Source organism: Balearica regulorum, chromosome 5, assembly GCF_011004875.1.
Source record: "Balearica regulorum gibbericeps isolate bBalReg1 chromosome 5, bBalReg1.pri, whole genome shotgun sequence".
Lineage (NCBI taxonomy): Eukaryota > Metazoa > Chordata > Aves > Gruiformes > Gruidae > Balearica > Balearica regulorum.
In genome coordinates, this window is record NC_046188.1 from 58,823,931 (window position 1) to 58,837,694 (window position 13,764).

At 35.0% G+C, this 13,764-nt stretch overlaps 1 protein-coding gene across 6 annotated transcripts in view; it reads left to right on the forward strand.

Annotated features, from left to right (window-relative positions):
- ZNF143 (zinc finger protein 143) overlaps positions 1-13,764 on the forward strand; it is a 45,005-nt gene that overhangs the window by 13,669 nt on the left and 17,572 nt on the right. For 4 of the 6 annotated variants that reach the window (XR_012835794.1, XR_012835793.1, XM_075755142.1 and 1 more), the window contains exons 2-9: positions 990-1,120; positions 1,907-1,999; positions 2,486-2,569; positions 2,797-2,877; positions 3,978-4,174; positions 8,108-8,182; positions 12,467-12,586; positions 13,584-13,659. Coding sequence is in view for 4 of the 6 variants with exons in the window: in XM_075755142.1 (XP_075611257.1) it covers positions 997-1,120; positions 1,907-1,999; positions 2,486-2,569; positions 2,797-2,877; positions 3,978-4,174; positions 8,108-8,182; positions 12,467-12,586; positions 13,584-13,659 (850 nt within the window). In the remaining 2 variants the exon portion in view is untranslated. The remainder of the gene's footprint in view (positions 1-989; positions 1,121-1,906; positions 2,000-2,485; positions 2,570-2,796; positions 2,878-3,977; positions 4,175-8,107; positions 8,183-12,466; positions 12,587-13,583; positions 13,660-13,764) is intronic. The other 2 variants (XM_075755143.1, XM_075755145.1) reach the window with 1 other exon arrangement.

Below are 13,764 nucleotides of genomic sequence, written 5' to 3' on the forward strand. Positions count from 1 at the left end.
CTCTGTAGCCTAGATTGCAATTCCATGTGATTTTCTTTTTTATCCACATGTAAGTGTATGTTATGTTAACTAAAAGGCTTGCAGAACTCAGACTGTCTTTTGGTTGTTGGGGGTTTTTTTGCTTTTTTGTTTTCCTATGGTTAAAACCAACATCTGAGTTAGAATGCAATGTTATATATTTCCTTTATAGCTTCTTAATCTAGTAATACTGAAAATTAGTAATAGTATTTCAGATTCAGTAGACTTCTTAATCTCCCATGTTGAAATGTGCCTGGGTAAAAAATTAGTATCCAAAGTGATGGGCATGTCTGGTTCTATGAGATACATGCAGGGTTGTGACTGTCACTCACTAACCACTATGCTGTTGTCTTATTAATGCATTTTATCGTGAGGTACTTTATTATTTTCAAGGACAATTTTTTATTTTATATTTTTTTTAAATAGAAGCCTTCCTGAAAAGTTTAGGGAAATAGTTGGATCATTCAGTCAAATTTACTAATGAAGTATGTATTTCCCAGTGTGTGATAGATTCTAAACCTCTTACTGGCACCAGAGAGATGTTTAATTTATATAGTTCAAGCTCTGCTGTTGTCATGGGTGACCGTGGGTGAATTGTTAGCTTTATTTTAATTCTGGGCACAAAAACATAGCATTACTTATGCCATCATTATTCTTTATACACTGGTTGAATGCATCATATCTAACTGAAGCCTAAATGTGGTTGATGCCCTTCAGTTTAGTAACTGCTTCCTGAAGTCCTTAACAGCTTAGTTAAATGAGGTAATAATATTTACCTATTTCAAATAACTTTTTTTCCTCTGAAGTATTTTCCAGGTAAGTCAATCATTCATTGTATCTTCTGTATGCAGACAGTAACGTAAAATATTTGTAGCAGCTGTATAAAAATCTAATTAAACTTAGATTGTCTTTAACAAGTTCTGGTTCTGTGTTTAAATTTTTTATCTGTTTTGTGAATACTTTCTTTCTAGGTAGACAATGTTATTAGCTCAGATAAATCGAGACTCTCAGGGAATGACTGAATTTTCTGGAGGAGGAATGGAGGCCCAGCATGTGACTCTTTGTCTAACAGAAGCTGTAGCTGTGCAAGGTGAACCTTCAGGTTAAAATATTTCTACATTATTGTGTCTTTTCTGTTTGAAATTCAGATAAAACTCTAAAACTCCCATAGTGAGTTTGAAATGAAAAATCTAACAGAAATTATTCTTAGTTAACTGAGATTAAGTTCACTAATTTATTTCTGAAAGGAAATAATCTTTTAATTAAGATAATAGTGTAAATGTGCCAAAATAGGAAATACAAACCTGACTTTATTTTTACTACAGTTTTACTGTTTTATACTTTGTAACTTCAGTTTATATCTAAGTATGTATTAAAGAAGTTGAGTTTTAAAATAGAATGGTGATCTAGAATTGGTTTAAACTTGATGTTTTCTGACAGCTTTGTTATGATTTTATGTGATTAAAAACTTTTTCCTAAATCTGTGGTTTACTCTAAATAGATTTGTGTATATTAAGGACAGGTGATAGTGTACAAAGCAAAATTATCAGTACAGGTATATATATAATTATTTCACTGTTGACACTCATGATCTAATTACTATTTCTCCTAAAACATCAGCTTTGTAGTTAGTTATTTATTTAGTGACATTGTAACTTTTTTAGTTAAGGAAAATAACATTCTAGCTGTCATGTTTACAGAGAAAAATCTTGAACATGTGACCCCAGTATATGTTCGAGGTTCAAAAACCAGAAAGCAAGAAAGAACTATTTCCTATTATTATTTCTGAAATCATTATGCTTTAAGGGGATGTAATAATTTACGGAGGTGGTTAAGTTGTGATTTTTAGGGTTTGATGCTGGTAATAGCGAAGTTTTCTCCTTGCTAGATGGTGACAACTTAGAAAACATGGAAGGTGTGAGTTTGCAAGCAGTTACCCTGGCTGATGGCTCCACTGCTTACATACAGCACAATTCTAAAGGTAGGTAAATGACTAGAAGCTGATTGATATTGCAGTCATATTCCCCCTTTTAACCCAGTATATAGATGGTAAACCCCTTTGGATTGTAAAGTCAAGCAAAATCTGTACAATGTTTATAAAGTTCCAATTCTAGCTGGGAATTACAGGTATTACAGTAATACTGTAAAATAAATATTTATTTCTGCTACTAATAAGATGCAGGTATCAAATGCAGAACATAAGTCAAACAAAAGTGAGATAAGCTTTACCCTTCAAACCCAAATATCAGCATTTGGCCTACTGGATAGTATATCAGGCCTTTTACGGTTTTTTTTTCTATTCCAGAATTTTAAAACCTTTGCATAGTCACACTGTGCTTACTCTTTGCCAAACATTATTTCTCGGTCATATTTACTTGATATTTTAATCAGGAAAGTATCAACTGTGTGTTTAAACTGTGATGTGTCATACAGAATATTTTTTAGGAATTCGTATTGTGTATTTCAGATGGCAAATTAATGGACGGCCAAGTGATTCAATTAGAAGATGGTTCTGCTGCTTACGTTCAACATGTACCCATGTCTAAAAGTAGTAAGTGTAATAATACAAGAAATATATTCTAAAATAATATTTTACTGATAAATATTGATGTTAAGTAATTAACAGTCATTATGATGGTTTGATTTCTTATTTTAATTGAAACAGTCATGAAGAGATCCTAGGTATTTTGTGATCCTAGGTATTTAGTGTTTAATGTTTTCCAACTAATGGATTTTTCAAATTGTTGTTGAAGCGTTGTAATTCTTTTTTCCTAACAGGGGACAGCTTGCGTCTGGAAGATGGACAAGCAGTTCAGCTGGAGGATGGAACTACAGCATTTATTCATCACACCTCGAAAGGTAATTTTTTTTTAAAGTGAGATTTATTACATTAGAGTTCAACAGAACTTCAGCAGTATAAAATATGGTACTCTTTAGACTATCACATCATTTAGTGTGATTTCCAATGTAGATTACTTGTTGCTTTTACTTTGTGACATCTAGAATTGTTGAAATGAGACTGGTTCAGTTCCTTCTTTGGGCCTCATATAACAGTTACAAAGAGAACCAAAACCAGCATATTTCACCTTTTTTTTTAGCCCAGGTTCACATTAAATCAAGTATATGTCATGTTAGTAGAGAATGTAAGCCGTTATACAAATTCCAGCAACAATTGCATGTGAAAATGAGAAGAGAAAGCAGGTAAGAATCAGTCAATCAATCCCTCTTGAGCTAAAGAATGTAGAGATTGACTTAAATTTTAAAGATCATGCTATTGATGATTTTGTCATTAGGTAATAGGGCAGAAAATGTGACAGCTGACAGTCAAGAATGCAAATGTATTTATTTTAAATTGTAACTTAGATGTCTGCAGAAGATGATTACACTAGTCTTGGAAATGGTACTACTTTTCTACAAAAAGCGAACAAGTAGATATTTTAAGTGTTTAAACTAGTGTGACAAGAATTACATTCTACGATCAGCAATATTAAGAGAAGAGAATATAATAAAGAATTTATTCCTTAAAAATCATCCTATATTTTAGGTGTTTCTTTTGCATATTTGCATGATTCTGTTCTTAAAATGATCAGATTTATGAATTCTAAAATCTGCAGTACTGACATCAGTACATGTGTTAGATTATTTTCATTTTATTATGAGTGGACACAAAATGGAAAGCATATTTGTGTTCCTGGTTTCCTTTGTAAATAAAGCTAGACCAATATAAAATTGGTTTTGCACTTTTATAAGTGTGCAGAAATAAAGCTATGGGAGGTGTTGTCTTGAAAAAAATTTCACCAGGGCTATTTGTAGTAATATTTTAAGTGTTTATATTTCTCGTATCTTTCATACATATATATGACTTTAGGAGACATTTCCTAAACAGTAGTAGTTTCTCATGTAACATGCAGGCATTGCTATTCCTTTTTTTTATAACACTTTGTAATATTATTTCTCAGACAGTTATGACCAGAGTGCATTACAAGCAGTCCAGCTGGAGGATGGAACTACTGCCTACATTCACCACACGGTGCAGATGCCACAGTCAGATACTATTTTAGCCATTCAAGCTGATGGCACGGTGGCAGGTCTTCATACAGGAGATGCTGCCATTGACCCAGATACCATCAGTGCTTTGGAGCAATATGCAGCCAAGGTATACTGAAAGACATTTTCTCTATCTGTAATGTTTTAATGCAGCGTCACAAGATATTTGGCAGCAAAAGCCAATTGTGATCCAGCAATTAAAATTATGATTAAGAGACCCTTCAGACTCTTACAAGAGAGAACACCAAATTGTCATGACAGTGCTTCACTATCATGTGCAGCTCCAGTGTGTAGTGTTGCATAAAAAGAACAAAAGATTGAACACTGAAATGATGTGGAGTCAGATTGATTTGGAAAGTGATTTAGATGACTAAATTATAACTTTCTCTAAAATACAGGATTGGAAAGGAGCCTCTTGAGAGGACACTGTTTGGAAAGAAGGACAAAGTTAAATTATTCTTGTTCAGGCACTATTGTTGGATTTTTTTTTTTTTTAAATTTTTTTTTCTTGCATTGGGAAGAGGAGGGCCTGGTGTACTGAGCAAGGACAATGCATTGTATTAAGTATAAAATAGACGCTTAGACAGTTACTGATTTTGTAAAAACTTCTTTGATCCATACTTTCAATAGCAAAATGTAGTATGATGCCCTAAATTCACATTGTGCACTTTACTGGACTTCTGTAAAGCATGATGTAAGTATAATAACAGGCAGTGCAACTTCCATGACTTTATAGCTTAGCAGTGTCCCAGTTGCTGAATGATTACCATTAGTTCTTCTATTGCTCTGGAAAAAGAGTAGAATAAATTTTAAAATCTGTCCTCTAGTGTCACTGAGAGTTGTCAGATTTTGGGAGAAGGCCAGTTAGGGTAATTAAATGGCTTGTACACTATTCTTTCCATTAGTGTACAAGTCTGTGACAATTGAGAGATCCTAAGAGAGTCAGATTGTGTTGTGTTCGGCTATGCTTTAATATTTCATAAAATAAAAGGTAACTCAAGGTTAGTTGAGCTGTAGTGACAAGCTTTTACACGTTCTCTAGTGACTGTTTAATTTAGGTTTAAATCAATCATACCTTTGTCCTTCTTAACGAGGAGTTATATTAATCATAACTTGTTAAAAGTTCTGTTTTGAGAAGGTAAAGAAGAAACAGAAGAAATGCAAATGAATTTGCTTTTTTGTCCTATTTCTCTCAACATGTGTGTTTTAGTTTTGTAATGTGAATTTGTTTTCTGTAGCGTACTTGTGTGTGTTTAGGAAAAGTTATATTTATTTTCTTTAAGTTTTCATCTCAGAACCTTATTCTGAAAGGTACCACTAGAATCTCTTAGGGAAAGTCAGAAGAAGTGAGTTCCCGAGTATTGCACCTGTTTTACGTACAAAAGCAAATTATAGCTCAATCATCCCAACTCTGCCTTTCTCTTAAAAGGAGAAATGTGGGTTTGTGATTCTTCTCCATGTCTCTGTATGCTTCATAATGAGGCAATGTATACTTTTCGTGGCAGCTGGTACAGGAAGGGGCAATAATGGTAACTAAACATATGAAATACATGAGGTAAGCATATGATAGAGTTTTATAAAATTTTAAGTCGCACAAAGAAAGAGTAGTGACTTGTCGTTGTCTCTACTTGTGTAAGAACTGGGAAGTACCAGATGAAACTCTGAGGTGACAGGTTCAAGAAAAACAAGGGAAGAATACTTTTTCAAACAGCACAAAGTTAAACCATGGCAGTGCTTGTAGGATTGTAGGATATTGTGGATGCTAATATGTCTCTGAATTCAAAGAGTAATTAGGTAAATTCATAGAAGAAAAATGTATCCAGGGCTACTAGGTAGAAACATGTGACCTCTACTTCAGGAAGTTCCTAAGCCACAAATTGCTTGGAGGTTGGGAGAATATTTCTGGGAATGTATATGCTTGGCCTGTTTCTTTAGTCTTCTCTAGCATCTGCTACTCGCTGCTGTTGGAAACAAAATGGTGCACTAGATTGACCTTTAGTTTGACTCAGTATAGGTGTTCTTACGTTCTTAACTGAAGGCAGACTAAATCTTTCTTTAGAATCTAAGACGGTCTTTTAGGAGGAACTCAAAGATCTTCCTTGGAGTCCTTCCAGAATTCTCCCAATACTGCAAAAAGAGAGGTTTAAAATTGGGTGTTGTCTTTCTGGTTTTGTTTTTGTTTTTTGTTTCTCTTTGAAAGTTTTCTCTTCTAAACTTAAAGAGCAAAGAAAATTTTAAAAGCAGATTTGGAGAATGGTGGTTCTTCTCTCATCCCCTGTCCTACATTACAGGCAGAAATAGCAAAGATCAGTAGGCTGCTCAAGATCAGTGTAAAAACTCTGTAAGAGAGTTCATACAAAGAGATCCAAGAAGACTACAGAGAAGCTCACTGGAAGTGGTGGAACACGTACATTTTTCATTGTCCCTTGCTGCTTCTTTAGGCATAGTACTACTTTCCCACATCTTGCAGAGCACATGCAAAGACTTAACTAGAGTCCTTTTAATTTTGGACTAAGTCAATGTCACCTTCCACCCAAAGCAACCAAGGGAAAAAGAGATCATTGCTCTCAGTGAACGTAAAGTCAGAAGATATATAATGGAATTGTGAAGAGGTTACCACACATACTTTTCTTCCATAAGCTGTTTTCCTGCAACATCCTAGCTGCTGGAAAAGTACAGTTCCTGGGGTTTGTGTATGTCTACACATAAGCATGCACATTCCGTTTGGATCATTTGTTTCCAGTGGCATTGATGAACATTTAATTTCATGTCAGCAGTTCCTTTCTCAACCAACAACAGGAAGTTCAGGATGGTGGGATTCAAGTCTCATTTCTGTGCAGGCTCTCTCCTTCCCTTCAAAAATTCTGCAGAAGGTCCCAAAATGACTATTGTTTCCTTTAAAAAAAAAAAAAAAAAGATAATTGCCGGCTTTGCAAACTCTCTTTGCAGTCTGTCTGTAATGTAAACTTAGTTCTGCTTGGGCACTTTCCTCTTCACTGTTATAGCTCAAAGTTGCCAAAAGTATATTGCTCACAGTCATCTAATTTAGAAAGATAGTACAGTCTGAAAACCTCTTATGGGACAAGTTCATCTTCAGTCTCAAAGTGAAACGTTGATAGCTAATGCTTTGAGCAAGATACTTTACACAACCATTAACGTTCTCAGGAGCCTGCTATGACCTCCTTAGTGAAAGGGCATAAGCATACTAGCTGAGGTAGGGTTCCTGCCAAACTATTTAGGTGCATCAATCTCAGCTTTGAGTGTAGTGGATGCAGAAAGTATTATGAATGCCTGTGCTCAATACAGAGGCAATTAAGGAATGGGAAACTATGTAAAGTATACTTTAAATTAGTTTATTCTACTGTAACTAATAAGACAATGTTCTTTGGGTTGTTGTGAGAGAGTTTGTGGGGTTTTTTAAACTGGAAAATTATATTTTTATTTAAATACGTTTTTCAAATTAATGTCTAATATTATTTCAAATATTTTTATAAGTTCCTTGGAAAACAGCAATACCTTTCTCCTCCTGTATACTGTTTTTAAAAATAAACCTATGGAGCCATACACAAGTCTTTGCTTAGCTGTTGTAATTTGACTATTTCGAATTGAGATGTAACACATTGTCTAAGGTATTTTGATTCCAAAGGAGCTGTGCTATTCAAAACAAGTAAATTCTGCTTAACAGGGAGTGAGAGGTATATCCCTACTATAAAAGTAAATGTTTTCTTTTTTTCTGTCAGAACTCAGTAGTGTTAAAGTTATTTATTTTAATACTTTTGTCAGTCTATTAATGTAACATACTTGGTTCTTGCAGTCTTTCCTACTTTAAGACAATTTTGAGATGCTAACTTCACCTATTCTATAATGCAGATGCTACAAGTGGTGATTTTCATATAGGCTAATATACTATAGGATAACCATGTTTCAAGAGGGAGCTAGAGAGCTATGAAATAAGCACTCAGGAACTGTCTGTAATCCTCTGTTTTTCAGATGAATAAAAATAACCTGTAAATGTTTTTCCCATTTCAATTTGTTTTATCAGGTGTCTATTGATGGAAATGACAGTGTTAGTGGCACAGGAATGATAGGCGAAAATGAACAAGATAAAAAAATGCAGGTATGTAGCCCATTAAAAAATAATTAAATATATCTATTTCTTCTGTCTTCTCTACCCAGCAATGTACATGATAGGTAGTCCTGTGTAGCCATGAACTAGGGTTTGCTGCTACCCTTCAGGAATTTTAGATCTCAAACCTATACAGATAGGTCATATTTCTCACTTTGTGCAAGATCCTTTTACAAGATTTTAAAAAGATCTTCTAATACTTAATGTTTCCTGAGGGTTTTCTGTTAAAAGGTAATTAAAAAATATGTTGAATTTCTAAGATTTTTTTCAAGCTGACCTGAGTATTTCATCAGTAAGGGTGTAAGTATTTCAGAAGTTCTTTTCCAGAGAATGAATGTGACTTTTCATAGTCCTTAAAGCAGAAGGAATGCTGACTCAATTAATGAATTATTTTCTTCTTAAGAGAGACAATTCCAGGCATATGTCTGGAACTGTTCTCTCTTTGGTCACTTATTTTGATTCCATTTGTCCTGTTAGAGTCCCTGACTTTTATTGTGGATTTTGTAAGTAATCAGTAGATAAGAGTGTTGATCCTAGTGAACGCTTAAAACGCAGAAGAATTCTTCCATTTCTTTTTCTGCATTCATGTTGTTAGTACGTAGAAATATAAAAACCTTTTCGATGTGAAAATATTAACTTAGAAGTTCAAAGGGCAATGGAAAATACAGGTGCAACTTATTAAGTCTCAGGCTTTTTTACGTGGGATCCATAAAATTATGTGAGGAGAACGGTATTTGTCATCATAAGGTATTTTATTAAGGGAAAAGACAAATCAAAATGTATTCTGGGCTTCAAAGAATTATGACCAACAACAAAAATAATAAGAAAACCCCCTATACCTTCACATGTTCAAACAACAAAATCAAAAATGGAAAAGTCATTGCATTGAGAAAGGTTTGGTGAGAGAAGCCTTGTTTTTACTTTTTGTTGAATTTAAGAGATAATAAACCAGACAAGGAAGAAAAATATCTTCCAAGGTAAAATACAGTATCTGTGAAAGGAAGAATTATAGGCTCACTTCTGACAGTTACCTCAAATTTCTCTATTCTTTATTTTTGCAAAAGCTAGAACCCACAATATTTAAAGCTGCAGACACTCCCATTTCCTGTGTGGCATGACTGTGAAAGGATAGAATAACTAATACATGCATTATTTAAGGTATTGGAATATAGTCCATGAAATGAAGTCAAAAAATGTAGAGGTTTTGCACAGTTGTAGGTTGGAACAGGGATACAACTCCAACAAAATGCAAAATTCAAGGAAGAGTAAGATAAGATCTTGGTTTTACCTGGAAGTAAGAGACTATTAAGCAAAATTACCTGTAACCAGTATCCAGTTACATGTTGATTTCAGCCTCAGCCCCAAAACAAAGTGAATCTGGAGGTTGTTTTGTCTTATACATGTATGACAACACATATGCCATATGGAAATGTGCCAATCTTATGGAACATTATATGTTCCAAATAAAAAAAGTTCTGGTATTTCAAAAGGTATTGAGGCTTAGTCTCAAATTCTGACCCCTATAAGGTGACTTCAGCTGGCCAACTGAAGGGTCCTAAAGCTATCAATTATCTATGAAAATCTTAATCATGTTTATATCGTGATTTAAGTAGATACCTATTTGCAACTCATTTTGAAATAACATATTCTTTGGGATAAAATAGTCTCAGATATAGTATTAAATAAGTGTGTATACTAAAACCTTTTAAGTCCACAGGTAACACAAGAACAGAGCAGATGTCATGCTGCTTAGTAGTCATTCAAACTTGCATGTGGTTAGGTTTTTCACCAAAGAAAAAGCATAAAACCTCTTTGTGATTTCCACATGTGAAAACAAAAGACTGTGTGTGCTCAAATGGATATCACACACTATTTCCTTGCAAACCTGTCATACCCATCTGTTTGTAATAAAAGCAGAATCATATGACTGAAGTTTGTATGTATACTATATAAAAATTATATCTGAGATCTTTGTTACCTTTGTTGTTCTCCTGTGTTACCTGTCTGAACTCAGGATGCATTTGTGGTTTCTTTTAAAATTAGGTGGTGGTTTTTTTTTAATTTTGTCCATTTAAAAGTAATTTGAAGTACACAGTTCCTCTCAACAAGTTTCACATTATCAAGGTGCTCTATTTGCTATGTTCTTCTGATTTTGTGCCTCCTAATATTTGAATTTTTTAGTTTCTTTAGCATGTGTTATCTTCTACAAACAGCAATTTTAATACTATACCTGTCCCTGTTGAACAAATGCTCATAATGTTCAACTGATGTTTTTTTCCTAAGTGTTCTGTTTTATTCCTCCCCCCTCCCCGTATCAATCTTAACATTAGTATAAGTATGTCTGGTTATTTCCTTATAGATATTAGCACATTGATTATAGAACTGTGTAAATTTTCTTTTAAACTTGGTATACTTCAGCTTTATAGCAGATCTTTGCAACTATATACATATTTTTATATGCTGAAACAACAAAGAAATACTGGCAGGTTTACTAATAGAAAAAACAAATCAATGCTTAAGTGTAGATGCCCAACCAAGCATCTTCTTCATGATCTTCAATGTATTAAAGTGACTTCTGTGATTCATGGTATCATAGGTTAAACAATAGTATTAGTAATGGGTTTCTTGATTCATAAGGTTATGTTTTTCCATGGTCCAAGAGAAGCTTTTCTGAAGTGGTGGTGGTGTACATTTCAGTTGATTAAAAATTTGATATTCAACTTTGCATCTTTAGTCTTAAGAACAGTCTGAAGGTAACAAGGCGTCCTTCCTGAAGAATCCATGGGAAAGTTGTTCTCATTCAAATTTCTGATCTATCTGAATGAGGAATTAGAGGTCTACGTGCAGTTGCAGAGCTACAGTCTCGTTGAGATGAGGGACATATGGTGGGATATTTCAGGTGACTGGAGTGCTGTGATGGATGGATACAGGTTTCTTAATAAGGGCATGTGGGGAAGGAGAGGAGGGGGAGCTGCCCTTCATGTGAGAACAACAGGACTGCACAGGGCTCTGCTTTGGCATGGGTGATGAGTCAGTCAAGAGCCGATGGGTCAGAATTAGCTGGCAGACCAGTGCGGGTGGCATTGTGGTTGTGGTGTGTTACAGAGTGCCTGATCAGGAAGAAGATGAGGCCTTCAGACAACTGGTAGAAGCCTCATGTTCACAGACCCAGGTCCTAGTGGGGAATTTTAACCATCTCAGTATCTGCTGGAAGAGCATCAGAACAGGGCACATGAAATCCAGGAGGTTTCTAGAGTTCAGGGATGGCAGCTGGCAACCTAAAGCAGGTTATTGAGCAGCTGGTGAGGTGAGACGCTTTGCTGGACCTCATACTTACCAAGAAGAATTAGTTGGGAATGTGAAGGCTGGGGGCAGCTTTCAGGAGTCTCCATCCTTAGAGACACTCAGAATCCATCTGGATACTGCTGTGAGCAACCTCCTGCAGCTGAACAGGAGGCATTGGACTAGAAGATCTCCAGAGGTGCCTGCCCACCTCATCCATTCTGTGAAATGTTCTTTTGACAATTCAGAATAGAATTTGATCCATAAGAAAAGGAGGTGATTTAAAAGAAGGATAGACCTTTTAAAATAGTCTCGATTACCTTGCATACAGTTGTATCAAAATGTTTACATTTGGGCTTCTGCCTCTTTCTTCAGTCTGTATGAATGTTTCTTGCATGTTAGTGTATGGAGAAGCCTTTAAAAGGTGTTTAAGTTGCATCGCAAAGCTATTCTGTACATTTTCCTGTTGTGTCATGTCAGAAAGGAGAGCAGAACCTAGCTCAAATTGTTCCAATTAGTTTGATCAAAACACATGCATCACTGACAAAGTACAAAATACTTTCCTTCATTTTCAAAAAGTGCTCATTATAAATGCATTTAATTATTGTTTGGCCTTTGCATGAACTTATCTTTGAAGGTGGTCTGATTTATGGCTAATCTCCCTTAGGAACAGATCCAGTGCCGTAAATGTAACCTAGGCCTCTTCTGCCCACTAATTTGGTCATCTTGCCACTGGGCTTGTATTTAAAATTATTTTGTCTTTGTTGTTATTTGGCTAATTAATGCATGTATTTGATAATAATAATTTAATAATTATAGTGGGGGGTTTTTTTTAGATTATTTACTGAGGACTAAAATACATGGCATAGTAAAGAGAGACAAAAACCTGTCAGAATCAGCTCTGACTTGATAGCAAAATAAAGTGTGTGACTTTTCTGATCCATTGTATTGGGGTTTTTTATTTATTTATTTTATTTTTTTTTTATATTTAAGATTGTCTTGCAAGGACATGGAAGCAGAGTGACTGCAAAATCTCAGCAGAGTGGAGAGAAAGCCTTTCGCTGTGATTACGATGGCTGTGGAAAACTGTACACAACAGCTCACCATCTTAAGGTGATGAGATGTAAAATGAGCATAAAAGGCATAATTTCTTTTGACAGACTATATGGTTAAAAGTAACAGAAATTACAGAGAGCCAGTTGCAATGGTGCTGTTTTGTCAAATGTTTATTGGATTGATTTTTACTGGTTATCCCAGGTGCTCAGCTGATTTTGCTTAGTGTTGCAGATAGATGCAGGTGTGGGATCATGTTAGGCTCCTATATTGCCAGCATGTAAGAAATCTCTTGTTGAGATAGTTTCTACCAGCAGTGTCACAGAAATTCTGAAATCCAGTGTTCACATTATGTACTTTACATACATGCATGATCATATACAAACTCCATTTTTGAAAGATTTTACCATCATACAAAGTCTAACTCTTCAAAACAATTCAACGTTCGAAGTGCAAAGCTGGAACATCTTTTCTTTACAGGTGGCAACTCCTTAATTCCTTCCTCTTTTAAATTAAGTAAAGGAATTACTGACACAGTAAGGGTGTAGAGCTGTTCACATTCCAGCCTAGGCTGAGATAATCACTTGCCGATGAGGTAAACTCCTTGCAGTGTTGCCTTGTCTCTGACAAAACACTCTGGAATCAGTGAGTAACAGACTCTATGGATCGTGTGTTAAAATGGTGTCCTTGCTGTAGAGTTTTCATGCAATATAAGAGGATTATTAGAAGCGCTCAGCAGAGTTAAAAATCAGATAGGGAGTGGGCTCTAAGGCATGTTTGCCTACTGTCTTTAATGTAGTCACATGTTGGCAACTCTGTGTATTTACAGAAATTTTTTTTGCAAAACTGACTGAAAAGATCAGGTTAGTCCTTGGAAAGAGATATCTTTAAAAACATCATTACCATTTTTTTTTAATTGCTGATTTAAAAAGAAAACACTTGAACGTGAATCTTAGGAAGAGAAATAAAATAAGTTGTCTTTAAGAATGAACTGTTTCTGTGTTGAAGTAATCAGATTCAACATTTCATTAAGTCAGTGTATTGGATGTCTTGACAGGTGCATGAAAGGTCACACACAGGCGACAGACCATATCAGTGTGAACATCCTGGATGTGGCAAAGCCTTTGCAACAGGTAATCTTTTGTAGACTAGCTCCTCCTGCTTCTTAGTGTTTATCTGTGCATAAAGAAAATTTTTAATGTTGCCTTTTTCAAACTGCTAAGTAAAGAACTTGGTTG